Source organism: Carettochelys insculpta, chromosome 8 (assembly GCF_033958435.1).
Source record: "Carettochelys insculpta isolate YL-2023 chromosome 8, ASM3395843v1, whole genome shotgun sequence".
NCBI classification, from domain to species: Eukaryota; Metazoa; Chordata; order Testudines; family Carettochelyidae; genus Carettochelys; species Carettochelys insculpta.
Window position 1 is genome coordinate 1,830,238 of NC_134144.1, and position 18,496 is coordinate 1,848,733.

The 18,496-nt window shown below is 44.3% G+C and overlaps 2 protein-coding genes across 7 annotated transcripts in view; one reads left to right on the top strand and one right to left on the bottom strand.

The window, feature by feature from the left end:
* The window catches only part of LOC142017049 (UDP-glucuronosyltransferase 1A1-like), a 34,508-nt gene extending 32,255 nt beyond the window's left edge, over positions 1 to 2,253 (bottom strand). Inside the window, exon 1 of the mRNA XM_075001654.1 lies at positions 1,349 to 2,253. Coding sequence (XP_074857755.1) covers positions 1,349 to 2,200 — 852 coding nt within the window. The 5' untranslated portion in view covers positions 2,201 to 2,253. The remainder of the gene's footprint in view (positions 1 to 1,348) is intronic.
* A 2,299-nt stretch (positions 2,254 to 4,552) lies between these two features.
* Positions 4,553 to 18,496, top strand: part of USP40 (ubiquitin specific peptidase 40) — a 46,457-nt gene continuing 32,513 nt past the window's right edge. For 3 of the 6 annotated variants that reach the window (XR_012646331.1, XM_075000624.1, XM_075000628.1), the window contains exons 1-11: positions 4,553 to 4,660; positions 6,453 to 6,668; positions 7,634 to 7,701; positions 8,594 to 8,707; positions 9,380 to 9,544; positions 10,705 to 10,851; positions 13,141 to 13,284; positions 14,097 to 14,225; positions 15,187 to 15,291; positions 15,654 to 15,761; positions 17,757 to 18,081. Coding sequence is in view for 5 of the 6 variants with exons in the window: in XM_075000624.1 (XP_074856725.1) it covers positions 6,470 to 6,668; positions 7,634 to 7,701; positions 8,594 to 8,707; positions 9,380 to 9,544; positions 10,705 to 10,851; positions 13,141 to 13,284; positions 14,097 to 14,225; positions 15,187 to 15,291; positions 15,654 to 15,761; positions 17,757 to 18,081 (1,504 nt within the window). In the remaining variant the exon portion in view is untranslated. Of the gene's footprint in view, positions 4,661 to 6,452; positions 6,669 to 7,488; positions 7,583 to 7,633; positions 7,702 to 7,920; positions 8,724 to 9,379; positions 9,545 to 10,704; positions 10,852 to 13,140; positions 13,285 to 14,096; positions 14,226 to 15,186; positions 15,292 to 15,653; positions 15,762 to 17,756; positions 18,082 to 18,496 lie in introns of those variants that run through there. The other 3 variants (XM_075000625.1, XM_075000626.1, XM_075000627.1) reach the window with 3 other exon arrangements.

Below are 18,496 nucleotides of genomic sequence, written 5' to 3' on the forward strand. Positions count from 1 at the left end.
TTGCGAAGATGGGCCCGGAGGATGATCCAGAGGCATTCCTGGAGACATTTGAGCAGGTGGCCACTGCAGCCCCATGGGCTGGAGGGAAGTGGGTGACCATCTTGGCACCGTACTTGACGGGTTGCCCAGACTACATACCGGGCTGTAGAAGCTTTGGCCGCTCAGGACTATGCCCAGGTCAAGGCTGTGATCCTGGATGCCCTGGACATCTCAGAAGAGACTTTCTGACAATGCTTCTGGGGGGAAGCATACCCGCTCCGGAGCTTGACACTGCCTCATCGCCCAGAAGCTGCAGGATACCTGCTGGAGATGGCTGAAGCCCAAAACAAAGACCGGGGGAGGGGGCAGGTAGCCAAGCAGATTCTGCTTGAACAGTTCACCCACATTCTGCCCTCTGGGGAAGGGAGTGGGTGATCTAGAACCACCTGGAAAACATAACCACAACCATCCAGTTGATGGAGAACAATCTAGCAGCCAAGTTCCCTGGGGTGACTCCCTCTCTAGACTCCAGGGCAGCTGGAGGCACCCTGGCTCAAGTGGCTGAGAGGAGCCAGGGGCCACAAGGCCAGAGCGGACCGTGGCACCTGCCACCCCTCCAGTGCCCTGAAAGACACAGGGCTCCAGGGCTAACCCTGGGCTCCAATCCCTGGGCCTCGGACCAGCCCACCAGCTCCTCCGTTGGGAAACCAGCCGCCCCTCAGAAAAGGCACCATGGCCTCCACTCATGCCCCAGCCCAGAGACGCTGCTCTATACCCATCCCCTTCCTGCGCACCTCGAGGAGACCCCACCTGAAGTCCACCCCGGCACAGGACGCCTGCTTTACACGTGGAGGCTGCCTGCACCAATGGGAGCAAGGGGCACAGAAGCTGCCACTGCCCGCGGCTGGTCAGTTGTGGCTCCCTGCGCAGCCAGGCTCCCCTGAGGCATGCCTGGAGCAGGTACACAGGCCACACTGCCCTACTTTGTCAACATGTTTCTTTGTAGGCAGCAAAAAAATTCGAGTGGGCCACGTGTTTGACATACTTGAGTTAAAAGACACGAAATGAAAGGTAGGAATAAATGAATAATGAAATAAAGAATAAAATAAATATATTTTAAAAACATTTGTTAAACTGGAGCATTTCAAGCCTGAAATGGTACAAATGTAGCCAGAATGACAGAAGTATGAATTCCATCTCAGTCTGCAGTGAGACTCTGCCAAAGGACAGTTAAGTGAAATAAATCTCCAAAAGCAGCCAGTGCCCCTAATTATTCATATACTATTGACTCACCTCTCATTCTGGTCACGTAAAAGCACTACATTTGTCAACCCTTGTTGTGGAGAGAGAAGAAAAAGGAGCACCATACCTCAGACAGAGATTTGCTCTCATCGCAGTTTATGCCTCCCACGAAAACCATGTTGGGCATCACGGGTCTGGGGAACTCAAAGACAAAGTCGTATCGCATCAGCCAGACAGATGCATTCAGAAGGTCCAGCATTGTCACATCTCTTTGGAGAACCTGGGAAGCGAAGCTTAGAGCTTCTGCAAAGAAGCCATTGCAATACAAGGACTCTACAGAATCAACTAAGACATTTTCCAGTCGTTGAGAAAACGTCATGTAGTCTGAGTTCCTCGTAAAAAGTCTTGGCACATAAGAGGGAGGATCTGGACATTGGTTTGCTTTGTAATGTAAATTACATGGAAATCCTCGCATGAAGAACACAGATGGGAGTGACAAATAATTTGCAACTATTGCTCCACAAGCAAAAATGGGATCTGTGAGGATAGCATCAAAGTTACTTTGTTTCAGATTGTGCATCAGCTCCCTTTGGCTAAACAAAGTCTTGCAATGACTGAATAGTGACTGGAAAACTGATACTGAAGCTTTATATAGTGACAGCACATTAAATGGAAATGGTAGTCCTTTCAGGTGAGCATAAAGATATACCTGCAAGCTTCCATCAAGGTCTTCCCTTGTGTAAGATACCGGATATGTTTTCACTGTATAGTTCACAGCTATTCCCATCTGCCAACTTACTTGCGGTGTGACAACCACCACTTCATGTCCTCTCTGACTCAGGTTTTCCACTACTGGACGCATGCTGAGCCAGTGACTCCCATCCATGGGCACAACCAACAGCTTTCCCCCTTCAGAAAAGCCAGTCAGGAGAAGCATCCATGCCGCAAGCTGATAGCAAAGGAGAAGGCCAGTCACCATCTTCCTGTTGAACTCAAGTCCTGAATAAATCTTCCTCCTCAAGGATAAAACAGACCCCAGAAGCAAGCACAGAGACTTATAACCACTGGCTTCTGCTAAGTTCTCACATTCTTCTAGTTAATGAATTATAGACCTAGTTTGTGTCCAAGTAATTATGAGTAAGGAGTTTTTAAAGTTGTGGGGGCAGTGGCGGAGCTTATCCTATGAATGATCACCAAAGTACATGCTTTAAAGCGTGTCTGGTGTTTGAATCAAATTGCCCTTAGTGTCATTTGCAGCTGGACATTGAGTTTAGTGGAGTTCAGCTGGGGAGGAAATTGATCCCTGGTGCTTGTTCAGACCATGGTTCTCTTCTTTTAGCACAGCTCCCCCCCCACACACTTACAGCAAGGCAAACTACCTCAGGACCCACCTTCAAGTGTGCTACTAATGCTATTCATACTTGTCCAGTACTAATGGCACACTCAAGTACTTACAATTATCATAGCTTTTGCTTTGACTTGTTCCGGAGTGAATGAACATATTGCTAGCTTAGACGGGTCTGGAAAGACTGACCCAAGCGGAAAGTAGAGTGACCTAACAATTGCTCCTTCCGGTGGATAGGTTCTGGAAAGAGGCATTTCAAGGGCAGGGACAAAGACACCAAGCAAAGCTCCCAGCCTGTTCCCCATGAAACCACATCCCCAAAGCCTGTTTACCTCCCATACACTTTGTATTGGCAAAGTCTTCGGAACAGAGAGTAGCTGCTGCCGCCTTTGCCTGAGCAGCTTTGGGCTGGGTGCCATGTGGAGATGGGCACAAAGGAAGAGAGAATCTCCCTGCCCTCAGCATTCCTGGCACCACAGCAAACTGCTGGATCTTGTGAGGAGTCACTTCAGCCATGACAAATGTACGAGGGAGATAGTTTAAGTAGCTGCAGCAAGTTGACAGAAAATTGAATGGAAAATCCCAGGAAGCTATTTGATTTTTCTCATCTTCAAGACTACAAATTATAAGATGAGCATTTCAGGCCCAGTGTAGGTACAGTGCAGGACCTGAACTTAAGGCCTGAAGGGGTGAATATTAAATATATAAATTCAGTCAGCATGGTTCACATTGCCATAAACCTAGCTAGTTTTCCCAAGGCCATAAGAAGAGGTTCTATAAATACACTTTCCTGTGTCTTTCTTTTCTCCCAGTGTATCTCCACTATAGGTTGCAACTCCCTGGTCTGGCATCATCAGGCTTTCAGTGGTCCCAGATGAGGGATTTTGCAGGACCAGGAGAGCTGAGTGGTCCCCAGTCCCTGGCTGCCTCCACTGACCTGCCCCAGCAGGCTCCACAAGCTCCCAGGGGATGCCAGTTCTGGACCTAGGTCCGCTACCCTCTGCAGGGCTACTGGGAGGCCAACTTGCGTACCCTCCTACCTGGCCTTTTGGTCTAGAAGCATCCTTCATCCTGCTGGACGCAGGATGTTGCCACACCACAGAGCGCCGGTTTTTGGAGGTGCAGCTTGTAACTAGTGGGGAAGGAGAACGAATACACCAGCTTTCCAACACGGTTAATATAACAAAGAGGTATAAACACAAACCAGAACAAGGCCAGAACAGATTAAAATATTTAGATTTTAGATCCATGTATGCCAGCAGCACGTGTTTACGTCCCAGAGTAATTTAAGGATTGTCAGAAGACATCTCAGAACCGCTAGGATTAGCTGCAAGAAGTCAGTGCTCAGGCGCGGCGACTCTTGCACAAGGGAGGTGCGTCCTGCACAGGACAGTTTTAATGGCTGGAACCCTCTAAAGGGGCGGCCCCCGAGGTTCTGCACCCCACGCTTGGAGGCGGGTGGGAATTTCTAGGGTTACCCTGTAAGAAAGGGGGCGCCCAGAGAGGGACGGTGTATCCCGGGCAGCAGCGACGCACGCGGGCTGCGCCCCTGTGGCGCAGCGTATACGGGACATTAACACACGGGGGGCGGGCGGAGGCTGGTGCGGACTCGCTCCCTCTCCGGGGCGTCAGACACGGCGGCCCGCTCCGAACGATCGGACGGGGGCCAGGAGAGGGAGAACCGCACCGGGGCTCCCCACTGGGGCTCCCCACACGCTGTGGATTCGCCCGTGCGCGGCAGTCGCGGAGCCTCCGCTGCAAAGTCCTTCCCCATTACAACCTCTTTGGGCCGGGGGCCACTTACAGGCCCGCAGGCAGCGCCGCCCACAGCTCCTCGCCAGACAACTACAATTCCCAGAGGGCACGGCGGGAACCGCGCCCCGTCCCCACGGCGGGCGCCGGCGGACGTGGTGGCTTGTGGGAGTTGTAGTCCACGCGGCGGGAGGCGGCCGGGCGGGCGGCTCGCGGAGAGACTCCATTTCCCATCGCGCCCCGCGGGACCCGGCTGACGGAGCCAAAACAACTATGGCGCCTGCGCGGCGGCGGCGCTGGCAGGGGCGGCGGCGTGGCGGCTCCGCGTCCCGGCTGTGAGCGGTGAGCGGGGCCGGGGCTCCCTGAATGCGTGTGGGGGAGGGGCCGCCGTCAGTCTCCGTGCGCGCGGCCCGGCGGGGTTGTGCCTGGCGGGGGGTCCCACGTACGGCCTCCCGCCCCCTCCCCCCCCCCGTGGCCTTTGGCTGAGGGCGAGTCCCCTGGCGCGCGGGGCTGCCCCAGGCTCCTGCTGCACCCAAGCGGCCGAGGGCTGGTGCGCGCCGCACTCTCTCGCTCACCCCCCTGCGCCGTGTCCCGGCGCGGCGCTGTGGAGTGGGGGCCCAGCGCTGTTGCTGCCAGTCGCCACCCACGTGGTAAACTCCGCGTGCTCGTTTGTTTGTTAATGCTGTTGTAAACAGGGCTGTGAGTGACTTGTAACGGTGTCACCCGCGCTGGGACCGCACGTGGATGTCTAAACGTCGCATTTCAGCGCTCCACATAGGAAAGGTTGCTGACCCCTGCTGCAGACACAGCTTAAATAGGTGCGGCTTTGTACCTGCTGATGTTTGCTCGCAGGTCAGCGCATGGACACTCTTGTTTTGGAGCAGGTGCGCAAATAGGGCACTTTACTCCAAAATAAGTGTCCGCATAGAAAACAAACAAACAAAAAAAGCAGCCCTGTAGCACGTTAAAGACTATTATGTATTAGGTGATGAGCTTTCGTGGGACAGACCCACTTCATCGGATCTGGAGAATACTGATAACTGAGCAAAAGAGAATTAAAGAAGAAAATGACAGGTCATCTAGATAGGGTGGAATGAAGCAGACGGAGAGGAATGGAGGAGAAGGGGAAAAAAGCCTCTGCAAGTTTCTGCTCTAGTTCCTCTCTTCAAAGGGGGCATGGTAATCAGCCTGAGCAGGGAATAGTAATGAGGTGCTGAGGTGCATATGCAGTACCTCATTAGGCTAATTCTCGGTGTGGGAGTTAGAATTAGAATTAGAATTGGGAGTAAGGGTACTTAGAAGTGGTGCAGGTACTTCGAAGTGCTCATGGCTGCACAGCTTGTTGGCACTTCAGACTAGCTAATTTGAAGTTCTCATGGTGAGAATTAGCCTAATGAGATGCTGCGTATGCATCTCAGCATCTCATTGCTATTCCCCAGTCGGGCTGATTACCATGCCCCCTTTGAAGAAGGGGGCTAGTGTAGATAAGACCTGCAAGTGTCTATTAAGTGATAGACTAACATGGCTACCTTTGTGAGACTGTCCTCATACACAGTTGCAACGCTGTCACAAAAGTAAAAATAAAAGCTGATATTTTGATGCAAGACTGTGTATAGGCAATGTTTTGTTCACCAAAGTTAGAATAATGTCTTTTAAAAAAGGTCCAGAAATGGAGATCAGTGGACATTTAAGAGTAAGAAACAATAAAAACATTACAAATATATTGATTTATAGCTAAAAGTTGGTATCTTTGTGATTTGTACTAGAGATGCTAAAATGGTTAACCAGCTAAACCACCTAACTGGTTATGTTTTTTAGACTATGCCCTGCTGCCCAGCTCTGCCGTGGCCATGGGGCCCTGACCTATCTGTGGAGCCCCACCATGGCCATGGGGTCCTGCCATCTGGCCTGTGGCTGAGACTGCTCCAGCTGGTGCAGCTGCCGTAAAAACTGTCAATGCCAGTTAGCCATTTAACATTCCTAATTTGTAGTAGATGTTATAGCAGAGTTAGGCCAAGGCTGAGTCCTTTTGAAAAAACTGTGTTCTAGGTTTAATTGTCATCAGTGGCATAACCAAGTAAGATTTCAGTTTTTGTGTTAAATGGTGATTTTTGTTTTAATTGACTCTCTGAAGGACTAAGTGGCTTCACAATGTTTGGGGACTTATTTGAAGAAGATTTTTCCTTTGTGTCAAATAATCAAAGTGGAAAAGGAAAAAATTCAAAGTCCAAAGATACTGAGCCTCCAGCTCCAAGGGAGTTCACCAACTTAAGTGGTATCAAGAATCAGGGTGGGACCTGCTACCTTAATTCCCTTCTCCAGACTTTGCATTTCACGCCAGAATTTAGAGGTACTGTATCTTAACATTTATCTTTCTGCAGTAATTTTAAAATATACCGTGTTTGTTCCAAAGATTAGGCCCCATTGTTTCATTCACTGTACAAACACAGAGAAGACGACAGTCCTGGCCCCAAAGAGCTGTTAAGCTAAATAGAGAAAAAGAGACCCTAGGTGGAGGGAAGAATTTGAATGGACCAGCAGAGTGAAAGATAAAATGGCAGCAAATGCTGCGTTTCATGTTTTCCCCTTTCTCTGGGATAGGGGAGGAGATTAATGTAAGACGAGAAATGTAGAATAAAAGAAAAGGAAAGGGCAGGAGAGAAGAGGGGCATATATTGAGTAATGCTGAGGCAGAGACACTGTGGAAGATGACGAGGGTTGGGATATATAACCAATCAGGATAGAGAAAGTCCAGTCAAAACTGTAGAAGGCTCTCTGAGTATCCATGATATATCAGTACTATTTTATTGCAAATTTTGCACTGGGAATTGTCAGTTATTTATAAAATATTATAAATGGAAAGCCCATTTTAAAAGCACTGCGACAAAGAGCAGGTGGTTAGTAAAGCTCTTCTTTCTGCAAGAGGGTATATATCGTATCTAAATATTATATTTATAAATCTTATATGTCTATAGACACACATACATTTACACCTTATATGTTTACACCAGTTTCTCTTTGGCTATTGTGTCTAATTTGCTTTTCTCATGCAGCACTCCTTCATCAGCTAATGGTTAAGACACCTAACCACTTGCACATTTCTTAATATTGGTGTTTAATGTGGATGGGGTGAAAATAAATTGATACAAAAAAGCACAAATGTCTTTCAGGAATAAACTTCTTACGGTACTTTCTGAGATGTTTGTGATTGCTATCAGGACAACAAATAAACTTTTCTTACAAAGAAACTAAAATATGATGCATGTGAGTATAAAGCTTCTTTATTTTAATGTCACGTTTCCTTTTCCATTTCAGAAGCACTGTTCTCCCTAGGCCCTGAAGAACTTGGTTCTCTGGAAGATATTAATAAACCAGATGTAAAGGTGTTAAAATCTGCTCTTATTATTTTCTGCTGTAGGTTGATTCAGAAAAATGAGGGTTTGAATCAAGACGTAATAAAATTTCTGACCACACTGAGAAATATAATTGCTTATGTGAAGCCAAGAATTTGGTTTGAAATTATATTCTATTTTGTATACTGTCAAAATCCAGAGCAGCAATTATTTTTTAAAAAAATATTATAGGTCTTGATACATCTCCTGTTGAATCCAGTGGCAAAAATCCTTTGACTTCTGTTGGAGCAAGAGCAGGTCCAAAACTTGTACAGTACTGTTCCAAATTTTCTTTGCTACTAATTAAGGCTCCAATTCTGTGACTTATTTGTGTGACTGCTTTCTCCTTCAGCAGCATCACAAATGTAGTGGTTTACCACTGCATAAGGTGTTACAGGATGGATCCTAATTTTGCAGCACACGTTTTGTTTCTGTATGCTCTGTTTAAAGAGGCAAGAAATTACTGGTGAACTGTTTTCTTCCTATATCAAAGCTGTAATTGTTAATTCTCCTAAGAGTGTGTTTCTTTATTTTTTATGGTGGTATAATTATGTACAAAATGCAAAAGAAACTCCCTGTTCATATTAAGATAGATTAAATTCAGATTAATGATCTTCTCTGTGTGTTAGTATGCCACTATTGAAATAATTAACTTAATTTCTCAGCAATACTTAACTGAGAACGACAAACAATTATGTAGATTTTGGAAAGAAATGTATCCATGTTTATAGAGTTGTGAATTAAGTAGACCAAGTTATAACTGAAACATCGGTGTTACTAGTTTGATGGCAGCTTATTATTTTTTCTGTACTAAATCCAAATTCATTTCTCTAAAGTACTGGTTTTGAAGTTGTTTCCTGAAACTTTTTTTTTAAACATGTAGGTTCGAATAATTCCATTACAGTTACAACGATTATTTGCTCAGCTTTTGCTCTTAGATCAGCAGGCTGCATCTACAACAGACCTTACTGAGAGCTTTGGATGGAACAGCCATGAGGTACAATCTTGTAAAAGTAAGGACACAGCTTGAAAGAGTTCCTTCCAGAATAGAGACTTGGCTCTTGGAGACTTGAGATATCTTGACATGTGAAAAAGTCTCTTAGAATTTTTCAAGCTGGGGAAATATATTTTTAATTTGGCAAATATTATTCTTTTCTGTCTGCATCTCCACTGATAGCACATGTTGTCTGTTTCTTATGGAGAGCAAGAACATAGGTCTCTGCTGATATCACATATATTTATAAAACATTTCTGTACTTATTCATTTTTACAGCAGTATTGTTTGCCTGATGGCTTATGGCTTCAAATAATTAGGGACATACTTCACTTTACAAAAGGGAGAAACAGCTCCACTGAGTTGCGTGGAAGTAGAGTGTTTGATCTGGATTTTTTTATGCATGCTTGTAGCAGAAATAATGGGAGGATATTAAGGCTGGAAAGCAGTTGGGAGGGGAAAACAACCCAAACTTTCAAGTAAGCACAGTATTCCTCTCTCTGGTTAGTGGGTAGCTCTCACATTGTTGCTTGCTTCCTTTTAAGGCTTTTCATATGTCTCTGATATCACTATTGTAATTATTGCTGTTAGAAAATGCTTACTCATCAAAATATGAAAAGCAGCAGATTACACTAATAAACCCTTTTTTAAAATGTGTCCTTTGTTGTCATGCAGGAGATGAGACAACATGATGTACAGGAGTTAAATCGGATTCTGTTCAGTGCTTTAGAAACTTCCCTTGTAGGGACTTCTGGCCATGACCTTATTAATCGGCTATACCATGGGACTGTTGTTAACCAGATTGTTTGCAAGGAGTGCAAGAATGTCAGTGAGAAACAGGTAAATTCATAGCATGTTATAGCATAACATATTTGCAACTTGTTAAGCAGTTTACGGTTTACTGAAGAGGTTTTGTTTTCTGTATGTGTAAATGCTTGCTTAACCCTGCAAAATATTCTGAGCTAATAAAGTATTTTGACTTTTCTAATAGTTTATTGGAAGTATGCAGCTTTTGTAAGTTAGGACTCTGCAAAATTCTAAACACGGAGAATATTCAAGGGTTATTTGTTCATACTGAGTCTTGGCTGGTATTTTCTAAGTGATACCTACAGTGAGAGTATGAGTCATCCAAAGAAAATGGTAGCACTGGTAGTTTCTAGCCAAGTTGCTGTGTATTGCCTACGGTAGATGTGATTAGAGATGTAAATAATGATGTTACTACAGTGAAATGCCATGGCTGTGTCTACAGAGGCACAAATCTTCAAAACAGCCATATTTTGAAGATTACTAATGAGGTGCTGAATTGAATATTCAGCGCCTCATTAGAATTAGGACGCTTCCGGCTGCGGCACTTCGAAAGCCCCACTTTCGAAAGTGCGCGGCTCAGTGCAGCTACACGGGTCATTTTTGAAAGGACCTGCCCCTTTTGAAATCGCCTTATTCCGATCAGTGATCGGGATAAGGAGATTTCGAAAGGGGCAGGGTCATTTCGAAAAGGACCCCCGTGTAGCTGCGCCGAGCCGCGTGCTTTTTAATGCGGGGCTTTCGAAGCGCCGCGGCTGGAAACATCCTAATGCTAATGAGGTGCTGAATATTCAATTCAGCGCCTCATTAGTAATCTTCGAAATGGCCATTAGCATGGTTATTTCGACAGTTTGTGCCCGTGTAGACACACCCCATTTGTTTCATTCACATTTTGCAATCTATTTTTGTTTTTCCTAATCTGGTTGATATGTTTTTAGAACTGCGATTTCTCACAAGGCTGATTTATGAGAGAGGAATGAAACTTTTTTTTTTTTTAAATCCAGCTAATACTAACAGTGCTGAAAGAAAGCAATTTATTTAATCCAGATGCATGACTTGCATTAGTGTGTTTTCTTTATATTTAATACATCTACTGTTATATTACAGCAAATTTGCATGCAGGCACACCACGTATCAGTATCAGGCCTTGTTTACAGAAGGTAATTCTTTTGGTTCTCTACTGTACTATTGTATAGGAGGATTTTTTAGATCTAACAGTGGCAGTCAAAGATATATCTGGCTTGGAGGAGGCTCTGTGGAACATGTATGTGGAAGACGAATATTTTGAAAATGATAACTTGTACCGATGTGGAGCATGCAATAAACTGGTTGAAGCAGCTAAGGTAATGGTTTACTTGGTCCATAGAATCCAGTTTGACACTATTTCTGGGATAAGACTGGCATTGGTACTTTACAGGAGGGAGGGCTTTGGCATTCTCTGCCAAAATGATAAAATGTGCTGGTTATTTGAGCTGGGACTGGCAGCCAGCCCCTGCTCTGCCCCCAGCTCTGGCTGGGCAATGGGCAGCCAGCCCTGCAGCAGCTAGTCCTGTCCAGGTGTGATGGTTAAGTAAATACGCTTGTTATCCGAGTGCCTGATAACTGGTCTTTTACTGTATATAAACTCTTAGTAGTCACTTTAAGTGGAGAACGTGTGAGAGCACCTCTCATTTTTTCTCCTGGTATGAGAATAGTTAGACATTTTTTAAGTATTTTAGGTTTTGTGTCAACATGTACACTGTTGCAGTTTAGTACTAGGATGGACGGGGTAATGTTTGTGCAGTTCGAAATATCAAATCATCATTAGTAATCATGTTCTAGTGCAGGGGTCAGCAACCTCCTCTCACCCCCCAGGCACAGGTGCCAAGAGTGGCATACAAGCCAATTTTCATTGCCATGTGAGGCAGGAGCTCAGCCCCACCCCTCCTCTTCCATGCAGCCAGGAGCTTGCTCAAAGCTATGCCACCTGTGGATTAACAGAAGACTGGCTAATGCCAACCAGCCACCAACTAAATGGTAAAGCTCTGCATCTTAATTAATTAATGAAATTGTAAATAGGACTATTAATGACTTTAAAAAAGTATCACCGGCACTTGGACTGTGTATAGAAGTCCAAAAGTTAAATTTCAACACTCTGCCTTGGAAAGGTTGCTGATCCCTGGGCTATTAATTAACAGCATCACTTCAACGTAATAGATTAGTCTAATTTAGCATCCAAGTGTTCATTCAGGTTTAGCAAATTATTACATTTTTTCTGAACAAAACTGTCAGTGTTGAAAAGCAGATCATTTCACACAGCTCAAAATAATCCCTGTTGTGATGGGAGGCAAGAATGAACAGGACAAGCTGCAGCTTCATAACTTGGAATACATCAGAAAGTTACATCTGGCTCATCCTAACAATTTTGCTAAAAGTAGATTGTGAAAGAATCTTACTTTCTAGTTAAGACTGATGGCTCTGGGAAGGATTTGATGCATTCTCTAATGAAAGGCTACAAAATTTCCCTGGCAAATTGGAATATTTCCTAGCACTTTCTGCAGAAATAGATAAACCAGTTGTTAAATGCCTGTGCTTGATGTACATCAGCACTTCCAGTCTTGCTGCTGTTGGTGGCTCTGCACCAATGCAGAAATACACTTGCAAGTTTTCCCGGTATAGACATACTTCCTGAACCATGAAGCTGCTTTGTTCTCCCTCCCGCCCCCAATTTTGCACCTGGAGTAGACTCTGCTTTTTTCATACTTTTGTGAAGGGTTCGCTGCAATTAAGAGATGTAAATGCATTGGATGAATGTTTTCAAGCCTCTAATGTTTCTAGCCTATGAAATGGGGGAATTCTGCACTACTGTGCAATGCAGAATTTTGCAGAAATTATTATTGTGCATACACTATTCCCTGCTTTTCGAAATGGGCTTCAAAGATGTTGGGTGCCAGTAAATAGAGGATGAAGCTGCGGTGGGTGGGGTGGGTGAGCTGAAGGGTTCCCAGAACACTCTAAAGAAAGGAAGTGGTGGTGTGCAGGAAACTCTATGTGAGCCCAGAACCCAGCATCTGTCTCTTTCTCCTTCCCTGGGCTCTAGGCGGTAGGGTCTCTAAGTGTCTGAGCTGGGAGAACGACCTGCAGCTAGTTGGTAGGGGGTATATAGATCTGTGCTGGGGGCAAGGGGGCACCCTAAGCTGAGCTCTGAGGGGGAGAGGGTATAAGTGTCCCTGCTGTGGGAAAGGGTCCCATGGCTGGGCTGTAGGGGAAGGGAGAGAGAAGCAGGAACTGGGTTGTTGTAAGGGTTTCTTTAAATCTACTCCTAGGGGAAGTTTTTGCCTGTATCTCTCTATTGATAAAGACACACTTGCTGACAGCAATAAATTACCCGAATAATTGAAACTGGTGTGTAGGGCTGCCCTGGGGGTGGGGGGGGCAGTGAGGGGAGATGCAGGACACAGGGCAATCCTCCAGCCCAAGCCCCATCTCTTCTTGTCCCTGCTCCACCCCCACCCTGCCTCCACTTCACCCCTTCTCCCAGACCTCTGCCCTGCTTCTCCTGACAGTTTGAGATAGTTGTGTTTAGAATGGAGGGCGTGCAGCTGCTTTCCTGTTATGAACTCATATGTAAACCTCTTTTGTTAATTTTGCAGTCTGCTAAACTACGTAAGTTGCCTCCCTTTCTTACTGTCTCGCTACTGAGGTTTAATTTTGACTTTGAGAAGTGTGAGCGTTACAAGGAAACAAGCTGCTATACGTTCCCTATCCGGATAAACCTCAGGCCTTTTTGTGAGCAGGTTTGAACAATTTTTTCTTAATTTGTTCTCTAGCTTCATGTGCGGGAAATTTATCTTTTTGCCTTCTTGGCCAGGTCAAAGGCTATTTCCTGGAGGAGCTCTATTGCTTTCCCTCTGTGTCAAGTATGACTTTTCAAATGAGATCTATTTTAATAGTGCTGGAAACTCTAACGTGTGATGCAAATACAAAGCTTTTGTGTGTTGTACTGACAAATGGAAAGATCAGTCATAGCCTAACATTTAATTGAACATTCCCAGGCGAAAAGCTCATTAGTTTTTGTGTCGGTATTGTCTAATAGCGTTGCATAGAAACTCATTTTTATATTGCACCACCCTTATAGTTCATACATTCTCTTAGAAATCTAAATAGATGAATAGTCATTTTAGACATTCACATAACCAGAGCATAGTTAATCACAAAACAGAGCCTTTACATAATTAACTTTACTCCTTAAGCTATCTTAATTATATACGTACTGCTGATGCACCTCTGTATGCTTTTCTAAAATTTAAATCATTGCAGTTTGGGTCTTTAAAGTTCTACAAATTGGCAGCTGAGGAAGAATTTTTAAGCATTAGTTTTGGTGGAGGGGCTCATTATTTTGCTTTTATTGAATTTTTGTAAAAGTTAGGCTACTTTTGAGTTTTTTTTGTTAAGCTCCACAAAGTTTCAAGAGTTGACAGCCTCTTAGAGGGGTAGTTAAAATCAGTGCCACCCACTTCAACATTTCTCAGGAAACTGTGTCCATATAGTAAAGTTCTCTATAGTTGTGTGAAAGATTTATAGGGTATATTATTTCCTCTCGTTTTAGACTCAGTTGGATGATTCTGAATATGTATATGAGCTGTTCTCTGTTATTATACACAAAGGTGGCTGCTATGGAGGCCACTACCATGTTTATATCAAAGATGTGGATGCATTAGGAAACTGGCAATTGCAAGTAAGTCTAGAACACTCCTTTGGTTTGGCTTTTCTCTCACTTTGCGACTTTCCATTCCTGGAGGTGTTTTAATATGAACTGAACTAAAGCATTAAGTACACTTTGTGCCAGTGAAAATAGTCTAGTGTGGCATTCACTCAGGCTTTTTTCCTGGCCTTTGTCATGCACTCATCTGAGAAGTGACCCTTTATTGAGTCTAGGAATTATTTCTTCTAATCAGAAACTGGAAAGCATCAAACATGGTGACTAGATTTTGGTAGTCTATTTGCTATCTTGCCACGTTAGGTCAGAGCATATGGTTTAAAAGAGGGACCTATCAAGTTCAGCTTGCTAAACTTTCAGTTTTGTTTCTGAGGCTGGCCATCCCATCTCAGGAATTGCCAATGACTCCAGCATCTATAGAAGTCAGTGTCTATACAGTATGAGGTTTGATAGTCCTCTTTGAAAATCGTTTGCTGTGAAAGCTCATGAAATTTGTGTTCACTGCACTGGTAGTCTTTGAATCGAACGTTTGACATTCCATCTGACAGGCTGCATAATGAAGGTGGGGGAAAGGTGAAAATTAGGAGATGTAATAATTGAGTGATATGGAGCATTTTGCTGACATCAGTAAGGGGACGAGCCTAGCACACCAAGGGCTTTGCCAGCCAGGGTGGAAATTGCATTTCGTGCCTCAGAACATCCAAGTTAATTTTAAAAAAGGTATGGGGTGTGGAACAGCCAAGCAATGTGGTGTCTGCCCATTTGGCTAATCCTGTTAGTAAGTGTCTGTGGTCTGATGTAATCTCTTCAATGGCATTTTCTCCATATTTGATTTTTATACTTAGGCATGGATACTCATAGTTCCGTAAGAGAAAAGAACCAGTGCTAGAAATCAAAAGGAAAAACACATGTTCCTTTAAAATAGTAATCTTTATTTCCATAGCTTTGTAGTAAAGATCTCATCAGTGATCTTTTTCAGGGAGAGGAAAGCAAAGTGAAGACTGAAGAGAAGGTTCAGAAAGATACTGAAAATGTCAGAGGAATGGAGAATCCACTGACAATCCTGAAAGAGATCTTATCAGAGGTATGGTATGTAAATATATCTTTACTGCTCTCAATTTTTTACTGATCTGAAGGAGGGGTGGGAAATATGCCCAGTGGGTAAATAAAAAGATGCTAAACTTTTTATCATAGTTCAGCATGGAGCGTGAGACAGAAAGTATAAACTCAATTTTTAATATAAAAGTAGTCATCCACTGCTTCTCTCTGAATATGTTTGGCTGCTCATTTAGTAGCCTTTAAGAAGTTTATCCAAGCTGCTGCAAAGGTTAGCAAAACCCATTAGTTTATTAGCATTTCTGTTTGTTGCATACTTCTTGGTCGGTGTAAGTAAGATTTTGCCCACCATTTCATCAGCTCAAAAATCTGTTAACTGTGTTCCATTAGGAGGAATCTAAACAAATTCCTGTGGATCAGTTAGGACAGAGACTATTGGAGAAAAAAGGAGTGTCTTGGAACAAAAAATACCGGAAACAATATGGACCAATACGAAAGGTAACAAGAATAATAAAAGCTCTGCATAGATATATTCATTTTAGCTGAGCCAATTATTAACAAATTGATTCACATTTTTATGTTTAAGATAACTTTTTTTAAACTTGTAAGGTGAAAACTTATAAGAGGGACACTAAATTCTCATTAAAATACATGTAAAAGTCTTTGATTCATTTCAAGTGCTCCTAATTCGGCAAAGGAGTGGCAGCAGGTGACGCTGCTTTTGAAAGGTAAGTGAACCTTGGGGTTGTGGGGAGAGTGGTGGGGTGGAGAGGTTTAAAGGATGGGGGCAGTTTGGGGCCATGAGCAGGAGGGACGGGTAAAGCCTGGTGGCGGGTTGGGCCTGTGGGGCAGGCAGTGGGGGTTAAGGCTGCAGCAGGTTGGATCTGTGGGCTGGTGGGTGGTTCAGGCTGTGGCAGGTTGGGTCTGTGGGACCGGTGGGGGGGGTTCAGGCTGTGGCAGGTTGGTTCTGCAGGGCTTGTGGGGGGTTTGGGCTGCAAAGCTGGCAGGGCATTAAGCTGTGGCTGGTTGGGGCCGCGGAGCCAGGAGGGGGTTCAGTGTGTGGCAGGTTGGGGCCGCAGAGCTGGCGGGGAGTTAGGCAGTGGCGTGTTGAGTCTGCGGGGCCAGCGGGGGGTTCAGGCTGTGGCGGGTTGGGTGTGCGTGGGGCCGGCGGGGGGTTGAGGCTGTGGCGGGTTGGGTGTGCGTGGGGCCGGCGGGTGTGTTCAGGCTGTGGCAGGTTGGGTGTGTGCAGGGCTGGCGGGTGTGTTCAGGCTGTGGCGGGTTGGGTCTTGGGGCCAGCAGGGAGTTAGGCTGTGGCGGGTTAGAGCCATGGGGAGGGGGTAAGGCTTGTGTTTTAGCTGTGGGAGTTCACTTGTTTAGTGAACAAAGGTAGGTGTATGTGTCCCTTGTTTTAGCAAGTACTTGTAAATAAAGTACTTGTTATAACAAGGAATGAGCGTAATAACAGAAACAGTGGCTCTCCTTTCCTAGGAGGTAATCTGTAATGCAACTCTAATTTAAGAATGAAAAGGCATAAAGTAATATATTTAGAAATGTCTGTACATAAAGAAATACTAATGATTTAACAATGCAGCACGCTTGAATGAGCAACTCAATAGCCATGATTGTAATGAAACTCTTACTCTGAATGCCATTCATTGTTGGTTTGCCACTTGGGCTAAATTCTCAGGCTTGGCAGCTCAGGAATTGCGTTGAAATAGTAAAGGAAAGAGCTGGATTTGAATTTTGAGTTTGAACTTGTATTTAACTTTTGAATTTTTTTCTGGACAGTTGTGACCTACAGGTCCATTGCTGGGTCATTACTCCATGTAACTTGTCAGGCCAGACAAATTCACTGCACCTATCACTTTGCTATTATAGTATTTTCTGGAAAGGGTATTGGGTTGAGGTATCAAAGAAAAGCTTATGTCATGGTAATTTTAAGAAAAGCTGAGACTCACCAGGGTTCAAGTTCTGTGACCACCACAAGTGTGTCAAGGGACCAGTCGTTTAGGGGAGATACACTTTGCGTTCCTTTTCACAGGCAGAAGCAAAGCACTTTAGAAAAATGTTCACTGTATATGGTGTCAAATTAGAAACCGGCAATCATGAGACACTTGTTTATAAATTTAGGCCCGTAACTTTAATATTCCTATTTTTAGTTTGATTTGATTATTGGTGGTGGTCTTTTTTCTTCATTTGTGGCAGTGCATGTGGTATAGCTGGCCCTTTACAGACAAAAAGGGAAGGTTCCTGCCCTGAGAAGCTTGCAGCCGGAGGATTGATGCGTGAGGGAGTGGGGAGCCACAGAAGAGTTTTTCTATACGAATTAAGATGAGTCGCTTTAGGGAGCATGGTAGACGCAGATTTTTTCAAAAGTGAGCATTACTTCAGGGAGGACAAACGTCACAAAGAAGGCAGCTTTGGACATGTAATAGAGGTTTCCTTCATTATGGCAATTCTTTTTAAAAGACATTTTTTTTCCTTCCTTTTCAGTATTTGCAGAGTCATTCACAGGTATTTCTGCTCAGTCCTGCTGAAAACAAAGTCAGGCTAAAGGAGATGTACCATCAGCTCCAATTTGAGTCAGATTCCCAGGGACAAGGTCTGCAAAGCCCTTCTCAGAACTATGATGTCCAGTGGGCTTCAGGCAGTCTGTGTACATCGTTGAAGGACACCGCCTCTGGTTCCCATTGGTTTGACTTGAATGATTCAGAAGTCCAGCCCATTAAGGAGAAGGATATTGAGAAACAATTTCAGGGGAAAGAGAGTGCCTACATGCTGTTTTATCGAAAATCCCAATTGAAGAGACCACCAGAAGGTATGAAAAGTGTTTCCTGTGACAGATTCTTCTTCCCTCCACAAAACTCCTTTTACTAAAACAAAACAACAACTCCCAAAATAAAGCAAACACCAAACTCATTTGTGGAATTTTTGTATGTATTTTCTGCGCAAAAGAAATAGAAAAATCTTCCCACTACAAAATGGGAAGGGAGCAGGAAATTTAATGGGGTGGTGTGAATGGTGGTGATAAATTAGGCAGCTAATGTCTCCAGTTGCCAAGATTTTCCTGCATCTTCCACAAACGGACAAATTAACTCACTTTTGTAATGCAAATACAGCATAAAAATTGCTGGTAATAGTCATGCCTACTATTTCATTAAGTAAAACTTGATAGGAGTATAAACAAGTAATATTTGCACGTTGTGTCTATCTGTAATTTAAGATTGCATTGT